Source organism: Danio rerio, chromosome 8 (assembly GCF_052040795.2).
Source record: "Danio rerio strain M-AB ecotype USA chromosome 8, GRCz13ab, whole genome shotgun sequence".
Classification (NCBI taxonomy): Eukaryota; Metazoa; Chordata; class Actinopteri; order Cypriniformes; family Danionidae; genus Danio; species Danio rerio.
The window spans coordinates 49,587,696-49,604,703 of NC_141028.1; the positions used below are offsets into that span (position 1 = coordinate 49,587,696).

At 34.1% G+C, this 17,008-nt stretch overlaps 1 protein-coding gene across 4 annotated transcripts in view; it reads right to left on the minus strand.

Moving 5' to 3' along the window:
* adgrd1 (adhesion G protein-coupled receptor D1) overlaps positions 1 to 17,008 on the minus strand; it is a 113,786-nt gene that overhangs the window by 80,688 nt on the left and 16,090 nt on the right. For all 4 annotated transcript variants that reach the window (XR_015498408.1, XM_087265303.1, XM_087265302.1 and 1 more), the window contains 4 exons: positions 12,552 to 12,625; positions 7,672 to 7,836; positions 6,853 to 6,912; positions 3,438 to 3,564 (listed from right to left, as the gene is read on the minus strand). Coding sequence is in view for 3 of the 4 variants with exons in the window: in XM_087265303.1 (XP_087121429.1) it covers positions 3,438 to 3,564; positions 6,853 to 6,912; positions 7,672 to 7,836; positions 12,552 to 12,625 (426 nt within the window). In the remaining variant the exon portion in view is untranslated. The remainder of the gene's footprint in view (positions 1 to 3,437; positions 3,565 to 6,852; positions 6,913 to 7,671; positions 7,837 to 12,551; positions 12,626 to 17,008) is intronic.

Below are 17,008 nucleotides of genomic sequence, written 5' to 3' on the forward strand. Positions count from 1 at the left end.
TGTCATTCTTATTTTACACACTGTGTTTGTCAAGTCACTGCATTTTGTATTGTGCCTTTCGCTTGTACAATGGGTCTAAACTGTCAAAACACCTCTCAAAGAGATTTTTCAAATGCAAAAAATGGAAAAAATCAAACCCGGTTTGAATTTTTTTATGACGAACAAAAGTTTCTTTTTAAACGTGCAATAAATTACAGAAAATAATTTTGGATTCAGTGTGCAATAACCTTAATAGTTGCATGGTTGAGAATATTGTGGCTAAACCGTCAAACTGACGTCAACAGAGAATTACCGCCCTATCAAAGATTGAAGCAAATGAACTTTATAGACTGCCAAAACAAACACTTTTTTCAGTGAATTAACTTGTATGGATTAATTGTTCAGCTAAAGAATAATAAAATGCTCAAGAACATTGTAAATTTTGATATCTTCTATAATGTCAAAACTGTTCATGAGAATTGTGAATCTTTTACAGTATTGGTATAGCAAACATTGTTAAACTTTGGTATATTGAGAACACTATTGCATGGTGCAGCTTGAATGAAATAAAGTCTCTTATTTTCACTTGTGCGAATCTTTCTTTAGACTTTTAATCTGTGAATCTGTGTTTATTTATTCTCAAGTCACTGGCTGTACCAGTGAAGATAAATAACAGCTCAGGCAACCTGAAAGGCTTCCTCGAGTGACCTCTGGTTCTCACACACAGTCTTATCAGAGCACAGGGAGGATCAGAGTTGGCTATGATTTATGTAATCTCAGAGGACTCAATTCAGACTTCACTTATCATGACAAATATGCACATGAAGAGATGGTTGTTTTTGGGAAGAAGAGATAGACATGCACATTAGTGTGAGTCTTTAATTAGAGGCACTTTTGTAATTAAACATCTTTCAACTGCTTTGCATCTATTTTAAAACATTTATCATGACTTCTGATTGTGGCCTTTCTTAACTGCGTTTTATTCTGTTTCGGCAACCCCTAATGAAGAAAGAGGAAACTGAAGGAAAGTGAGTAAATGAGTGGCATTACTTAACCTAAGGTGTATTTTATGAACTGTGACATTTTTGGATAACACTTAAATGAACTCAAGACATCAATTAGCTTGAGAAAAAAAACATAGAAACGTGAATTGTGAAATAGTCTAAGTAATGGTTGGCATTATTTTAGTATTAACTAACAACTGTAGTATTATTGGGCGACGCAGTGGCGCAGTAGGTAGTGTTGTCGCCTCACAGCAAGAAAGTCACTGGTTCGAACCTCGGCTGTGTCAGTTGGCGTTTCTGTGTGGAGTTTTCATGTTCTTCCTGCGTTCACGTGGGTTTCCTCCGGGTGCTCCGGTTTCCCCCACAAGTCCAAAGACATGGGGTACAGGTGAATTGGGTAGGCTAAATTGTCCGTAGTGTAAGAATGTGAATGAGGGTGTGTGGATGTTTCCCGGAGATGGGTTTATACCGCTGTGGTGACCCCGGATTAATAAAGGGACTAAGTCGAAAAGAAAATGAATGAATGAATGTAGTTTTATTAATAGTTTTAACAAGTTGTTATTTTTTATTTTATTGTTGTCTAAAATTGTCCTCTAAAATGATTTTAATCCGACTCTTGAGTGTATGTTAAGTAACATCACTTTTAAAGCAAAGAATAAGCCTTTTTTTCTGGTCTTTAAAGTAAAATATCTCAACATAAACAAAGTAGGCTGAGAAAAATATAAATTTTCGATGGAAATTTCAAACGACACTTAGAGGTTTTTGCATCTGAACTCTTCATTTCATGACTTTTATATGTATATATATATATATATACAGCACATTTTTACGCAGCGGATGCCCTTCCAGCCGCAACCCATCTCTGGGAAGCATTCACACACACACACACACACACACACACACACACACACACACACACACACACACACACACACACACACACACACACACACACACACATTCATACACTACGGACAATTTAGCTTACCCAATTCACCTGTGCCGAATGTCTTTGGACTTCGAATGAAACCGGAGGACCCGGAGGTAACCCACGCGAACGCACCCAGAATCAAATATTATTAAATATTAATAATGCTGGTAAAATATTTGACTGAGTATTTACACTTTTAATGGGACATTTTAGCTACAAATACAATTTGTTCCACTGAAAACATGATCAGAAAAAATATTCATGACACAAATAAAATGCGTCAGAACAATAATGTTTATGAGAGATTTATGATGACAAAATGTGATGTATTTGTTTCTGTCGAGTTTTTATTACAAACAATGTCATCTTTGCATTTAAAATGACATTACTGAGCAAATGCAGTTAGTGCTCCCAGTACTAGAAGTTCACTCCCAGTAGTCACTTTGGCTGGTTGAAGATAATTTTTAAGAGTTCAACAAAAAGAATTGCCCAATGAGGGGGCAGCGTGAGAGATGACAATAACAACTGTGTTCGTGTGAACAAAAGAAAGCAGGTAAATGACGAATGAAAGGATGATCAATACTGATGAGGGTTTCGGTGTCAAGGCTGATTTCAGATGATGTGATGTGATGTGCGCGAATGTTTAAAAGTTCCAAAAGAAACAGTTCCTTTCAAGTAGCATCCATGCCTGAAAATGTAACTGGTTTGAATGGTCCTTTTTAAATAAACTGGACAAAAAGCGACGCTTGCGCACCCATCCTGCTGCTTTCAACAGCTCCAGATTTTTTAAAGGTCTTTTTGTAAGCAGCAGATTGCTTTCACGTTAATTTTTTCCTTTCATTATCGTACACAGTATGTTTGTACCTGCTTTCTTTTGCTTACAGATATTTTGGGCTAAGAATTATTTTTTATTCGTGCTGTGGCTAGAGAATACTTGGTAAATCCTTAGAGTTGAGCCACGAAAAGTCAAGTGAAATAAAAACTGCTTGGGCTGCGACACTTTGAAACTCATTTTGTCATGCTCATTGTGCAAGCTCATACACAACACAGACAAAGTAAAATGAATGTGGAGGCATGTGGACATAACACAAAATCTAAGTCAATTAATTTAAGCATGCCAAAATCCAATATTATTTGTATAAAATATATTTCCCCATCAACAAAATTGTGGCTAGTAATTAATATAATATAACTTATAATAACTTAAAATTCTTTTAAATGAAACATTTAAGCACTCCTGCAAATATATTAAAAAGCCATTTAAGAATCCCAACAAAAAACAACCTCTGTTTTTCTGTTCTTAGTCATGCTTTCTGTGTCAATCCTTAAATAATTTACTAATTGTACACTGCGATGCTTACACTCTGTGCTTCATTGGTATTAGGTATGAGCCTCCCTATGAGCATATTTGGACATGCTCCACTTGCTCAAATCCAAGCATATATAGAGAAGAGGGGGGGCAGTTTCAATTTCTAAGAATAGATGTTCTGAGTTTGAAGAAATATGTTGGAGTGTGCACTGACCTGCCACTGAGCTCCTGCCCCCTATGGTCAGAGGAGACTCGAAGTCTGGATCGGACCGAAGTTTGGAGGCCATGTGCACCATCACCTTATCCACGGTCTCCACCAGCCCACTGACAACAGGACTCCACTGCTCACCCACACAAAACACAAGAGCAAACTGTATTAAGAAGAATGCACAAATAAAAACCTGCAGAATTCTTCTTCTATTTATTTAGTACTTTTTCCTTATACATATAAATCTAACATTTCAGCTACCTGCAACATTGAATGGTTAGAGTTCACAGAAAAATGAAAGATTTGTCATCATGCCATTTCAAAACATCGAAAAAACATCTATAAATTTAGAAGTTTTTAATAGATTTTGAGTGATTTCTGTGCCTTCACTGAAAGTTGATTAATCCAAAAATCAGACACTTCAAAAGATTCCTTAAAGGATCACAAAAATATTACATTTATGAATAAATATGAATAAGTATGAGTTAATTACTTTACATTTACATTTACATTTAGTCATTTAGCAGACGCGTTTATCCAAAGTGACTTACAAATGAGGAAAGGAAGCAATTAACACAACTATAAGAGCAATGAATAAGTGCTATAGTAAAGTTTCAGGTCTGTAAAGTCTAAAATGGAAAGCATTAGTAATTTTTTTTTCTTGAGTACAGTTAGTGGTATATCCAGAGAGGCAATTGCAGATTAGGAAGTGAAGTGGAGACTAAATAGTTGAGTTTTTAGTCGTTTCTTGAAAACAGCGAGTGACTCTGCCGTTCTGATGCAGTTAGGTAGTTCATTCCACCAACTGGGCAGATTGAATGCGAGCGTTCGGGAAAGTGATTTCTTCCCTCTTTGGGATGGAACCACGAGGCGACGTTCATTCACAGAACGCAAGTTTCTGGAGGGCACATAGTTCTGCAGAAGTGAGAGCAGATAAGAAGGAGCAAAGCCATAAGTCGCTTTGTAGGCAAACATCAGAGCTTTGAATTTGATGCGAGCAGCAACTGGCAGCCAGTGCAAACGGATGAGCAGTGGAGTGACATGTGCTCTTTTAGGTTCATTAAAGACCACTCGTGCTGCTGCATTCTGGAGCAGCTGAAGAGGCTTGATAGAGTTAGCTGGAAGCCCCGCTAGTAGAGAGTTGCAGTAATCCAGTCTGGAGAGAACAAGAGCTTGAACAAGGAGTTAAGCTGCATGTTCAGATAAGAAGGGTCGGATCTTTCTGATGTTATAGAGTGCGAATCTGCACAATCGAGCAGTTCTAGAAATGTGGTCAGAGAAGTTAAGTTGGTCATCAATCGTTACTCCAAGACTTTTCACCATTTTGGATGCAGTAATGTTTGCCCATCCATCGGGATTGAAAAGTTATGGTGTAGAGTCGGGTTGGCAGAAACTACAAGCATTTCCGTTTTTGCGAGGTTAAGCTGAAGATGATGATCTTTCATCCAGTGTGAAATGTCCGACAGGCAGGCTGAGATGCGAGCTGGAACCGAGGGATCATCAGGATGAAAAGAGAGGTATAGCTGGGTATCATCAGCATAGCAGTGGTAGGAAAATCCATTATGAACAGATTTTATGGAAACACTTTACAATAAGGTTGTATTAGTTAATGTTAGTTGATGCATTTACTAAAATGAACAAACAATGAACAATACATTTATTACAGTGTTTTGTTATGTCAGTTAATGACAATACAGGTGTTCAATATTGGTTCATGGTTGACTCACGGTGCATAAACTAATGGTAGCAAGGATAAATTTGGGTTTCAATAAAGCATTAATAAATGTTGTACAAGTATTGTTCATACATAGTTCATGTTAGTAAATACGATAACTAATGAAACCTTATTGTAAAGTGTGACCGATTTAATTAAGGTATTTTATTCACATAAACTGTGTCACTTAAAATAAAAGAATAAATCTCCATGGTTCTTGCAGAAATTTAAACTTGCCACTTAAAAATAAAAAATGAACCTCGTTGTGTCATGAGTCACTTAAAAATAAATGTGCCACTTAAAAATTAAAAGAATGAACCACACTGGTCTTGGACAAACACAAATCTGCCACTTGACAAAAAATAATAAAAAAATAATTGTGAAACTAATTTCTCATGCATTTGGAATGGCATGACACCAAGTGAATGATTACATAAATTCCACTTAAACTAAACATTTAAGACTGGAGACAAGCATTCTCATGGCTGTTTTTTCAAAACAGTGTGAAGATCACTGAATCTTATCTTAATTTTGATTTGATCCCCGTCCAGAAGTTATACAGGTCTGATATTTTGCTCTGTGACCTCAGTCTGAACAGTCATTTTGGAACTAATACAGCTTTTACGTCAGTGTAGATCAACATGCTGCAATGAGGGGAGGCACTTCAAACACTTTACATATGGTAGATCTTTAGACACTTAGTGAATATGGAAGGATGCAGCAAAGTTAGTTAATGTGTGCCTTAGGAAATGTATCGAATGCCTGATCGACAGCAGAACTGAGATGGACGTATTTGCTACAATATTGTCTGTGATGTGGTAGAATCTACTGGCAACATGCTGTCTGAACACTCACGTGCTTCAATCGGCATCATTAAACAACGACCCAAGTGCCACAACTAACATCAGTGGCGAGAAAAATGGTGGGGGTAGGCCAGTTCCATAGTTTGCAGCACAGCAACTCTGCATTTTATAAAATGTCTAGGTAATGTATAAAGTACAGTGCTCAGCATAATTAAGAACAGCCCGTTTTGAAAATGAATATTTTTCTCCATTTCTCAGTTAATATAGGCAATGTATTTTGGTGCATTTAAACAAAACAGATTAATTAAACCAATATATTTATTAAAATAACATTTTAGTCACAAAACATATTTAGAAATTGAAAGATTGACAAATAAATTCAAACAAAATATTGCAAAAAATAAAAATTTACAGCCTACAACAGTAAAAAAAAAAACGAAATAAAAAAATCAAATTTTTGCTTCTTTTGATGTTTCCTATTTTTAACATTTGTGTTTAATATTTTTTTTTTATAACATATACATTTGGATGTACTAGTTTTGGATCGGTAAGTTATTTTGTTAGATAAGCTCCAGATTTGGCGTCAGTATTGACTAATCTAATGTATATGCACAAGTATAACATTGTATATCTTCCTATTAAAAATATGAATTTTAAAAGAAAGATTTGTTAGGGGTGTACTTATATATGCTGAACACTTTAGCAATCATTTCATACTACACATTCTATACATTTCCTAGACATTCTACAGAATGCCGAACTCAACACTTTGCTGATAACATATATACAATTTGTACTTTTCTTTACTTCTGATCTATAAAGTTGTGTTATAGCAAAAAATCACATCATAGATGCACTTATAAAATCTATTCAATCATCAGTCCAATCAATCATTTAAACAAACCTCTTCGTTTTCTCTCCAGTCGCTGGCAGTTATGACCTCATCCACGCTCTTCAGTAGAGACTACAAAAAAGCAAAAGAAAGCATGGTTAACTGTGCGTGTTTCTTTTTTAAATATAAAACTACATTTTCAGGATCATTATAGTCTTCTGTCACAAAATCCTTCAGAAAATATTCTTATAAAACAATATGATATTTAAAAAAAATACTTTTTTTATTTAATATTATAAATGTCTCTACTTTTGATAAATGTAACTATTTCTTTGTTTAAAAAGTACTAAAAAAATAATGACTGATCCTAAACTTTTGAACACCAGGGAGACAATATTTTAGAGACAAATTAAGATATCATCATGATAATTATAGTAAAAGGTGAATTTAAAAATACCCTTTTAACTAGGAAGGTCCCAAGAACATCTTGAACTTCAATATAAGCAAGAACATCTGACCGTTTGTACAGCAACATGCTTTACTTAATTAATGAGTGACTTGTATAATGCATAGTTCACCCAAAAAATAAAAATGTACTCATGTTTTATTCACCATCATGTAATTCCAAAACGTTTAAGAGTTTCTTTATTCTCTTAAAGAAAAAAGCAGATATTTTGAAGGAAGCCGAGTCCCGCAATCATTGTTTTTTTTCATAGTAGGAAACACAAACGCTGTGGCTTTCTTCAAAATAACATCTTTTGTGTTCAACAGAAGAAACAAAGTCAAATAGGTTTAAAACAACTGAACGGGGGATAATAACGACACAATTTCAGCTTTTATCCTTTTTTTCAAGCTGGAGAATATATGCCTTGCCTTCATTCCTGCATTTACCTGTGTAAGATTGTTGGCTGTTTCTTGAGGTATAGTCTTGTTTGGTAGACTAAACGTCTGAAGAGACTGAAGGAGGTTTAGTGATTGCAATCGCATGGGGTCTTGAAGTTTCTGACCTTCCACTGCTAACTTTGTGGAGGCAGGTCTTGGTGTCTCTGTGGTTCTCTGTAAAATACACAGAAAGATGAATGTGAGTCTATAAAATCTGCTACAATCACATGTAATCCATGTGTAATTAATCTATGTGGTTTCTACTTGAGGTTCAAAATATAACTACATTCTTGTGGTATGCCACAATTTATTGCAACCATTTCAACAAATTGCACAAAACAGCATCATCTGCCATTGATACAATTGACTAAATCTGTATTAAATCTGCATGACAGCTATACTTAACACTTGCGCGGTCTAAGCATTCTGTATATTTCTTTTGTCCTATGGGACAAAAATGACCTGCCTTCACTAAACCTCTAAAATAAAGCTGCAAAATTTAATTTCAATTCACAAATCCATCTTGCACAAAGAAACAACCTCTTCTTCATCACAAACCCTGTGAATGTCAAGGTTTTCCCTCTTCAGTGTGCAGCATTTTATCAATGTTTAAACATTTGGCAACACTCATATTTGACTAAAGTAAAGGTTTTTAATTTCCAATGCCAAAATGTACATGCTTACTGTAGATGTATTTTTCTTTTTAGTTAGATAGTATTCATAAACGTACATGTGTGTTTGAGGTATGTGTATGTAAGTGTGATGTGTTTTTATTTTTCTGTGTGTGATTTAAAATGATTTTATAGCTGGTGGGTCAAAATTACCCAAACATTTTTTGCTTGAGGGGCCAAAAACCAAATATCATTCAGATTCATTACAAACCCAGTGAATGTCTAGGTTTTCCCTCATCAGTGTGCAGTGTTTTATCAATGTTTATTCAGTTGGCAACACTCTTTTTTGACTAAAGTAAAGGTTTTTAATGCCAAATGCACATGCAAACTGCAATTTTTTTTAGCAAGCTACATGTAGTATTAATTACAGTTAAAGCAGCAGATCATTATTGTACTTGTGTGTTTGAGGTGTGTGTATTGAGATGTGATGTGTCTGTAGTTTTTTGTGTATGTGATAGCTGGTGGGTCAAAATAAGACAACTGTTGTACCCTAAATATGTAAAGCCTTCATGAAAACATAAACATAAGAAATGGCTCATTTTTTTATAATGTTGAGGAAATTTAGAAAAAGTCACCAAATTAAAATAAAACAAAAATAAACAAATAAATAAAATAATTGTGTTGTTAAAATGGTCACAGGAGGTCGACAAAAATGCACTGTTCAAACTTTTTTGCTTTAAGGGCCAAAAACCAAAAATTATTGCAATTCATCACAAACCCTGTAAATGTCTAGGATTTCCCTCATCAGTGTGCAAAATTTTACCAATTTTTATTTAGTTGGCATTATTCATTTTTGATTAAAGTAAATGTTTTTAGTTTCCAATGCCAAATGTACATACATGCTGTAGGTAAGTTTTTTTTTTAGCAAGATAGTATTCATAAACGTTAAAGCAGCAGATCATTATTGAACATGTGTGTGGTAATGTTGGGGACATTTTAGAAAAAGTCACCAAACCTCAAGATATGTTTTTGTTTTCATTTTCTTTTGCTCACAGGAGGTCAACAAAAATAAAAAGCAGGGGTGCCCAAACTTTTTCACTTGAAAGGCCAAAAACCAGATATCATGGAGATTAGTGAATGTCTAGGTTTTCCCTCATAAGTGCAGTGTTTTATCAATGTTTATTCAGTTGGAATTACTTATTTTTGACTAAGGTAAAGGTTTTATTTCTCAATGCCAAATGTACATGCATACTGTAGGTGTATAACATTTCTTTAGCAAGATAGTATTCAGTGTGATGTGTTTGTAGTTTTTTGAGTGTGTGTTTTTTATAATGATTTTATAGCTTAAGGGGGCAAAATTAAAACAACTGTTGTACCATAAATGTGTACAGCCTTCATGAAAACATGAAAATAGGAAATGGCAAATTTATCATAATGTTGGGGACATTTTAAAAAAAAGTTACTAAATCTTAAAATATGTTATTATTTTTCTTTCATTTTCTGTTGTTAAAATGGCACAACATAAATAATACAACATAAATGTTATTTATTTCAATCCGGGGCACCCAAACTTTTTTGTTTGAAGAGCCAAGAACCAAACATCATCGAGAGTCATGGGACGAAGGTAAATACACCAAACTATGTTACATTAAAGTTGCCTTGGGTAATTTCCTAATTTAATTCACAAAAGAGCGACACAGTGGTGCAGTGGGTAGCACGTTCGCCTCACAGCAAGAAGGTCGCTGGGTCGCTGGTTCGATCCTCGGCTCAGTTGGCTTTCCTGTGTGGAGTTTGCATGTACTCCCTACGTTCGCGTGGGTTTCCTCCGGGCAGGCCCGTGCAGAGACCGTTCAAAGGGCATGTGCCGGAGGGGGGGTTGTTGTCGTGCGCGTTCTGATCAGCTGTGTTGTCGCGCGCGCAATGTAAAGCGGGGGAGGGGGGGTTGAGCGCCCGTACTCAAGATCAGTGTTGTCGTGGGTGGGACAGAGGGTGTGTCGCGTCGCGGGGGCACTTTTGATCATTTTGGAAGGGCACTTTCTATCCAAGACTAAAAAGGGCATGTGCACTGCACAGGTTGAGCCCTATGTGTGCACGTGCCTGCCTCCGGGTACTCCGGTTTCCCCCACAGTCTAAAGACATGTGGTACAGGTGAATTGGGTAGGCTAAATTGTCCGTAGTGTATGAGTGTGTGTGTGAATGTTTCCCAGAGATGGGTTGTGGCTGGAAGGGCAAACTTGCGTAAAAACTTGCTGGATAAGTTGATTAATAAAGGGACTAAGCCGACAAGAAAATGAATGAATGAATATTTCACAATATTTAAAATTATATAAAACACATGATTTGAATCATAAAACCAATGCAGTATAACTTTTTAATTATAACTTATAAATTAATACAAACATAATCACATTTACAGCAGTGTAGTTCAGTGCAGAATCTGCCTTTGCCTTGATTCTATTCGTCGAGTGACAGGATGTATGTAAACTAAACGACAGCTTTTTAATCGAAAAATTTAATTTTAGTCGTTTTTTTTGCAGTTTATCAATAAAGCAAACAATTAAAAGGTAACATTAAATTGGAAATGATAATAAACCTAAACCATCCCCATCTCTTCTCAGATGGGATGGGGGGCCAAATCAAAGGTTATTATGGGCCAACTTTGGTCCCTTTTGGCATCTCTGGTTTAAAGTGTTATTCAGCCACCCAAACCCTAAAAGTAGTCATTATGGAAAATCTTGCATCTCCTTTCTGCCTCAATTTTCTACTTGTCTTGTACTTGAGAGCTCTGTACTCAATAACGGCCAGTGTTTTGATGTGCGTGAGCGCTTAATCTTTCATTTCTTTCCATTTCCTCAGAGTCCGAGGGGAAACAATAGTTCCAAAAGAGCTGAATTTGTTTGTGTTTACGGCTTCAGCCTCCACCTCATTTCCTGCTGAGCTCTTGTAAATCTGCCAAGGGTGTGTATGTGTGTGTGTGTTTGTGTGTCTGTGCGTACATGGACATCCCAAAGCGACTTCTGTGTCAGCTTCATAACACCTAATCGTCCAAGGGTGTGTAAGGTGTAGTCTGGGGAGGCCCTGTTGTGTGTGTTCATGTGTGTGTGTGTGTGTGTTTGTCTGTCTGTGTATGCTCATTCCTTCATTTAATTACAGCTGAGGGAAGAAGTCCAAGCAGACAGATTGAGAACTTGTAAAAAGAGGTGTGTCAAACACCGCTGAGAGTCTTTAGAGGATATGTCACTGTCTTGAATGCCCAACTTAATTTACTAGCATTCAAATGAAGTCAGCGGTCTGAGTGTACTGCTGCTGGACTGAGCGACTGCTCTTCTCCATATACTGAAATGGATTTAAGCAGAGTTTTAAATGTTTCTAGTATGCCAGTTTAAGGCTGTTCACATTTTACATTGCACTGTGCTTCTTTTTAGCTGGTTTTCTCTGCATACAGTAAAATCTGGGGTATTAAATTCGATCATTGTAGTAGCCCTGATGTTATATTGTGCAAGCAAAATTCCCCAATTTACGCAGTTACGATGGTGACTGTGTTTTTTCTCATGACAGTAACTTTATAAACAAATTAAAAAGCATAAACATCAACTCAAAATAGCACAAAAAAACCAATATCCTTAAATCCGTAATACAAAAAAAAGTTAGGAAAACCTTGTTGAATTTTTTTTATGTATATTATGTATCTATATAGCAATTAGCTGGAATATACAAAAAGTATCATCTTAAACTTTAATCGTTATAAATGGGTTATTTTGTTATTGGGCTTAAACTCTTAAAACTCCAAAGAGAGGCTTCATTGTTGTTAATCAAGGCACACTTGGATGGTTTTGATTAAGGCTGACGAGTGAGAAATCCCATTATGTATTTGTGGTGGTTTTAGTGAACTCGATTAATCAAGAAGCAGAAACCAAAGACAAACATGTTTCGTAATGACACACTGGCCAATTCACCCCAAGCTCTTATTTTTCTTTACTTTCGTTGAAAGAGAAATGAGACAGGTTAGTGCCTACCCTCATTACAAATGTGTTTGCATTTACATACATTAGTCAAACTAAGTCACTCGCTCACACAAAGTTGCAGTGTTTTGAAAAATATTTAGTTTGCCCTGTGAAATCTCTTAGATAACCTTGGAATTTTGAGCAATTGGTGATGAAGTTTTATTCTGCTGTTATCTTTCTACACTCCTCTGGCTTGGAGACTCCAGTCTAGGCTCACAGAAACAGATTTAGAAAGCACAGTCATAATAACTGACTTCAGATCAGAAGAATTTACCTGTAACTCTGTATCTGTGGCAGCAGTGACATTGATGGATGCTTCGGTTGGGAAGGTGGACATCATATTTTCTCCTGTGGTTACAAAAATAAACGCAAAGCTTTTACAAGAAGGAAAATACATTCAATATATTTATCAAAATTTTGTCAGAATTTTTAAAAATAATAAATAAAAAATGGTAATTAAAAGGTGCAGCCCTTGCGCATCTGTCTGGAAAAAGTTTTTATTTGTTTGTTTTTGTCATACTTTTGTCAGAGTTAATGTAAAAGCAAAATTTAAACCTGTTCAAAACTAGATATGGACCACCAGGACAATATATAAAATATACTTAACACAATATATATATATATATATATATATATATATACTTAACATAATTTCATTTTATTGGACTTAAAAAATTTGCTATTAAAAATATTATAAAATGTTAAAATACTTTTAAATAAACTTTTACTTTTAAAAATTGTCAAATTTAAATAAAAAATAATGTTTTTGTGCACTGCAGGCCAAATAAATAATAAATAAATAAATAAATAAATAAATAAATAAATAAATAAATAAATAAATAATATGAATAAGAATAATAATTATATATTTATATATTGAGATATCAGGGTTTGTTTTGTATTTATGTGCTGAGAATATTTTTTTTGTGTGTATTGTATTTTTCTTTTTGTTATTTTGTTTTTTCTTTAATGTGACATATTCCACCAAAAATAATTATTAATTAAATTAATTACAATTAAATGGTTACAATTCTTACAAAAAAAAAAAAAATCTCCTAATCCTAAAAACTAATAATTGTTTCGTAGTTATGATTTATCAAATGAATGACCAGATGAATCTATGTTAGTAGAAGTGTAAAAAACAAACAAACTAAACAAAATTTAGAAAGTGTTTTTTGGACACATTGCACATGTTTTCTTTTACAGATTTACATGTAACTTGTTTTTTTTTTGTATTTTTTAAATAGGCACAATTTTCTTTTAATGCAAGATTTCTGTAAAAATATCTAAATGTACAGAAGCCCTGATCTAAAGAGCTCTAAACAAGTTTACTCCATCTCACGGAACAAATACTTCACACCTGCTGGAAAGGCAGATGAATGTCAGTTACAGTGAGTCTGGTTTATAGAGCCCCTGGCAAAGCAGCTCTCTAATGACTCTGTACTCTGCCCCTCATTACAGACTATTACAGCTGGACCTGTGCAAAACAACACTAGATTTTCTCTTCAAAAACAACATGCTTTTTTTTAACAATAACAAAAGGTCTTTATCCCTAACAGAGGCTAACAATCAGTACTCTGAGAGCAGTTTCTGAATTGGTGGCCAATACCTCCTCTGAGGTGGCTAAGATTAATCTAAATAGTCATTATCATCATCAAAGTTTTTTTGGATCTAAATTTTAAGTAAAAGTTTAATTTGGCATGAAAGCAATGCATTTTCCCCTTTCCTTCAGCTAATCACTTTATAAAATCAAAAAAACTAAAGTAATAACCAGCATTATTTAGCAATAGCATTGTAAATTATGTAAAAACTTCATCAAATATAATATAAATTCTGGATTTTAAGCTTTTTTTTTTTTATAATCAATTTAATTTTTTTGTGTGAAAATGTAATAATGTAATGAATGGTATCGCTTGTGTTAATCAGTATCATCACAATATTTCTAACACAGCTGATACTTCAAGATTTATAGCAGAACTTTTCTACCGAAAATCGAACTTGCCAACTTTGTCCTCTCACAACATACATCTTCTCTCCCTCGAACAATGTAAGAGTCTTTAATGCAAGGCATGGTTGTGTCTAAAAAAAACTAAGAATTTGAAATCACCTTTACATGCTTCATTCCAAAACTGGATTTCTAATATGATATCTGTGAAAATATTTATATCGTCCAGTATGAGCCTATGTTTGTTCTTTTTTGTTCTGTGTATATCTACATCTATCGCTATTTATCACAATTTTTCACTGAAAAACATATTTCTAAAAGTGCTGTTGACTTGAAATGTTCGCCAGATATTGAAAACAACCAAATAAATCTATATATGAAAAGAAAACAAGTCTAATATAAAACAAATGAAGTTAAGAGTAATAAATGAACTGACACAGGAAAAAGTATTAAACATACAGTGTGAAGGAAAATAGGTGTATAAAGGCAGTAAAAGCCCAGACAGCAGTTGAAATCTCTCAGTAGATATTCAGCAACCCTCTGCCTTTCGTTATTGTAAATTAATATCAGCTGCTTCAGTCCAACATCTATATTATCAGGATGATGAAGATGAAACCACAGTGGGAATTTTAGCAAGACAATGATCCAAAACACAGCCAAGGACACTCTCAAATGGTTTCAGAGAAAAAAAATCAAGCTGTAGAATGACCCAGCCAATCACCTAACTTGAATCCAATAGAAAATACAAAATAAAGATCAGATTTGATAGATGAGACCCACAGAACTATCAAGATTTTTGCACTCTGTTGAAGTCGGTGAAAAAATCACATATAAACCTTAAAATAAAGTACTTAAAATATATATATTTCTTACACAGTGGTACATTTATAACACTGTCAAGTCAACTGTATCGATATAGGCTAGAGTTGTAAATAATGCAGACTGTTTCGAAATAGTTAAATAAAACAGTAGCAAAGTTCTTTGATGTCAAAATAGATTTTAAGTCTTTGGGGACTTTAGAAACAGTCCAATTCCAGTTCTGAGATTCAAGATTTGATTCCAAAACTATTCTTGACCCTTTTTCCAAATTTTTAAGCTATACTAAAGATCTCAAAATGATTTCAATCCACAAAAGACCTATCTAAAGGGCTAATGGTGCCAAATGATAATCAACAGTAAAAATGACAAATTTGACCTCTTTCCAACAGGGAAAACCACCTACAACCAAGAATGCATGATTAAATGCCATGGCTTTGCAATCCAAAAAGTCATTATAAAGGAAGTCAATGTGGCAAAAACAGCCACTAACATAACGAAAGAGCAATGAATTTGCTTACAGTGTATTGTTTAGTTTTTGAAAAATGTCAAACCATTTTTTCAAAATATGGATCAAAAATAATTTTTGTCACCAAAATAACATTTTATTTTCTGAAACACAAAAAATGTTGAGACCAAATTAAGACTCAAAATCACCCCAGAGTAGATGAAAACATCATAGGGGTTAAACACAAACTATAGTAATGATGTTCATCATAATTAAACTATTTTGTTGAGAAAAAAAAAAAAACATTAGTGGAGAGCAAATCTTTTAAATTTATCCCAGCCTTAGATTAACGTGAATGCTAACACAAAGCTTTTTCCAGGTGTTAAAGACCTCAGTGATCTGGTCTCTGTTATTAATGAACAACACCCTTTGCAGCCTTATTGGAGCTTAACCCAACTGCCCAAATGAGACTCCAAACAGTTTAAAAGGAAACAAAACGCCTGATATAAAACTCATCCCGCTGCTACATACAAATAAGGTAAAGATATGTGTGGTTACAAGCAAAGCCAACAAAACTGTCTTTGAGGACACATGCTCAAGAACAAACATATGATGGTATTTTAACTGTGTGTTTCAGTGTGGTAGGCTTGAGCACTGGTGGAATGTGGAACAGTGGAGGAAATTGCCTTCAAATGCTTCTTCCTCTCTATAATAACCTGCATGCTGCGTAATAACTTCAGAGATAATGGAAGAAAAGCAAGATGTTTCATCACAGATGTTTCTTATCAGCACAACATTTTACCGTGATTACCAACAAGGAAACATCAACAAAAACTTGTGCTATATACCATTCAACATGTTGGGGTCAAAGCGTATGGTTAATATTTAACAAGATTTATTTAGATTTTAATAAATAAAAAAACACTAATTAAATAATAATAATAATAATAATAATAATAATAATATTAACAACAACAACAACAAAATTAATAATAATAGTAACAATAATAATAATAATAATAATTTATAATAGCTGTAATAGTGAATGTTATAATATAAAAGTTTTACTTAATTTTTACTTAAAATTTCTTTTTTTAAAATAAGTTATTCCTGTAATGATAAAAATATATTTTTTTCTTTTCTTTTATTCATTTGATCCTTTAAATCCTTCTCTTTTGCCTACTCTTTACTCAAGACACAACTTAAAATAGTAAAATTATGAATATCTTTAATCTCACTTTTGGACAACGTATCTATTAAAGTTGAAATAATACATTTATTATAAAAAATAAATTACTGCCCTAAAAAGAATTAAGCAATCTAATGTAAAATTAAAAATCTCTTTTTAGTGCAAATGCATATTTTACTATATACAGTAGCGTGTTTCATATATACAGGGCTCTATTTTAATGATTTAGGCGTAAAGTCTAAAGCGCATGGCGCAAAAGTATTAAGGGATTGTCCGGATTTTACTATTTTAAGCCTGGTCTAACAGGGTTGTGCTTATTCTCTTATTCAATGA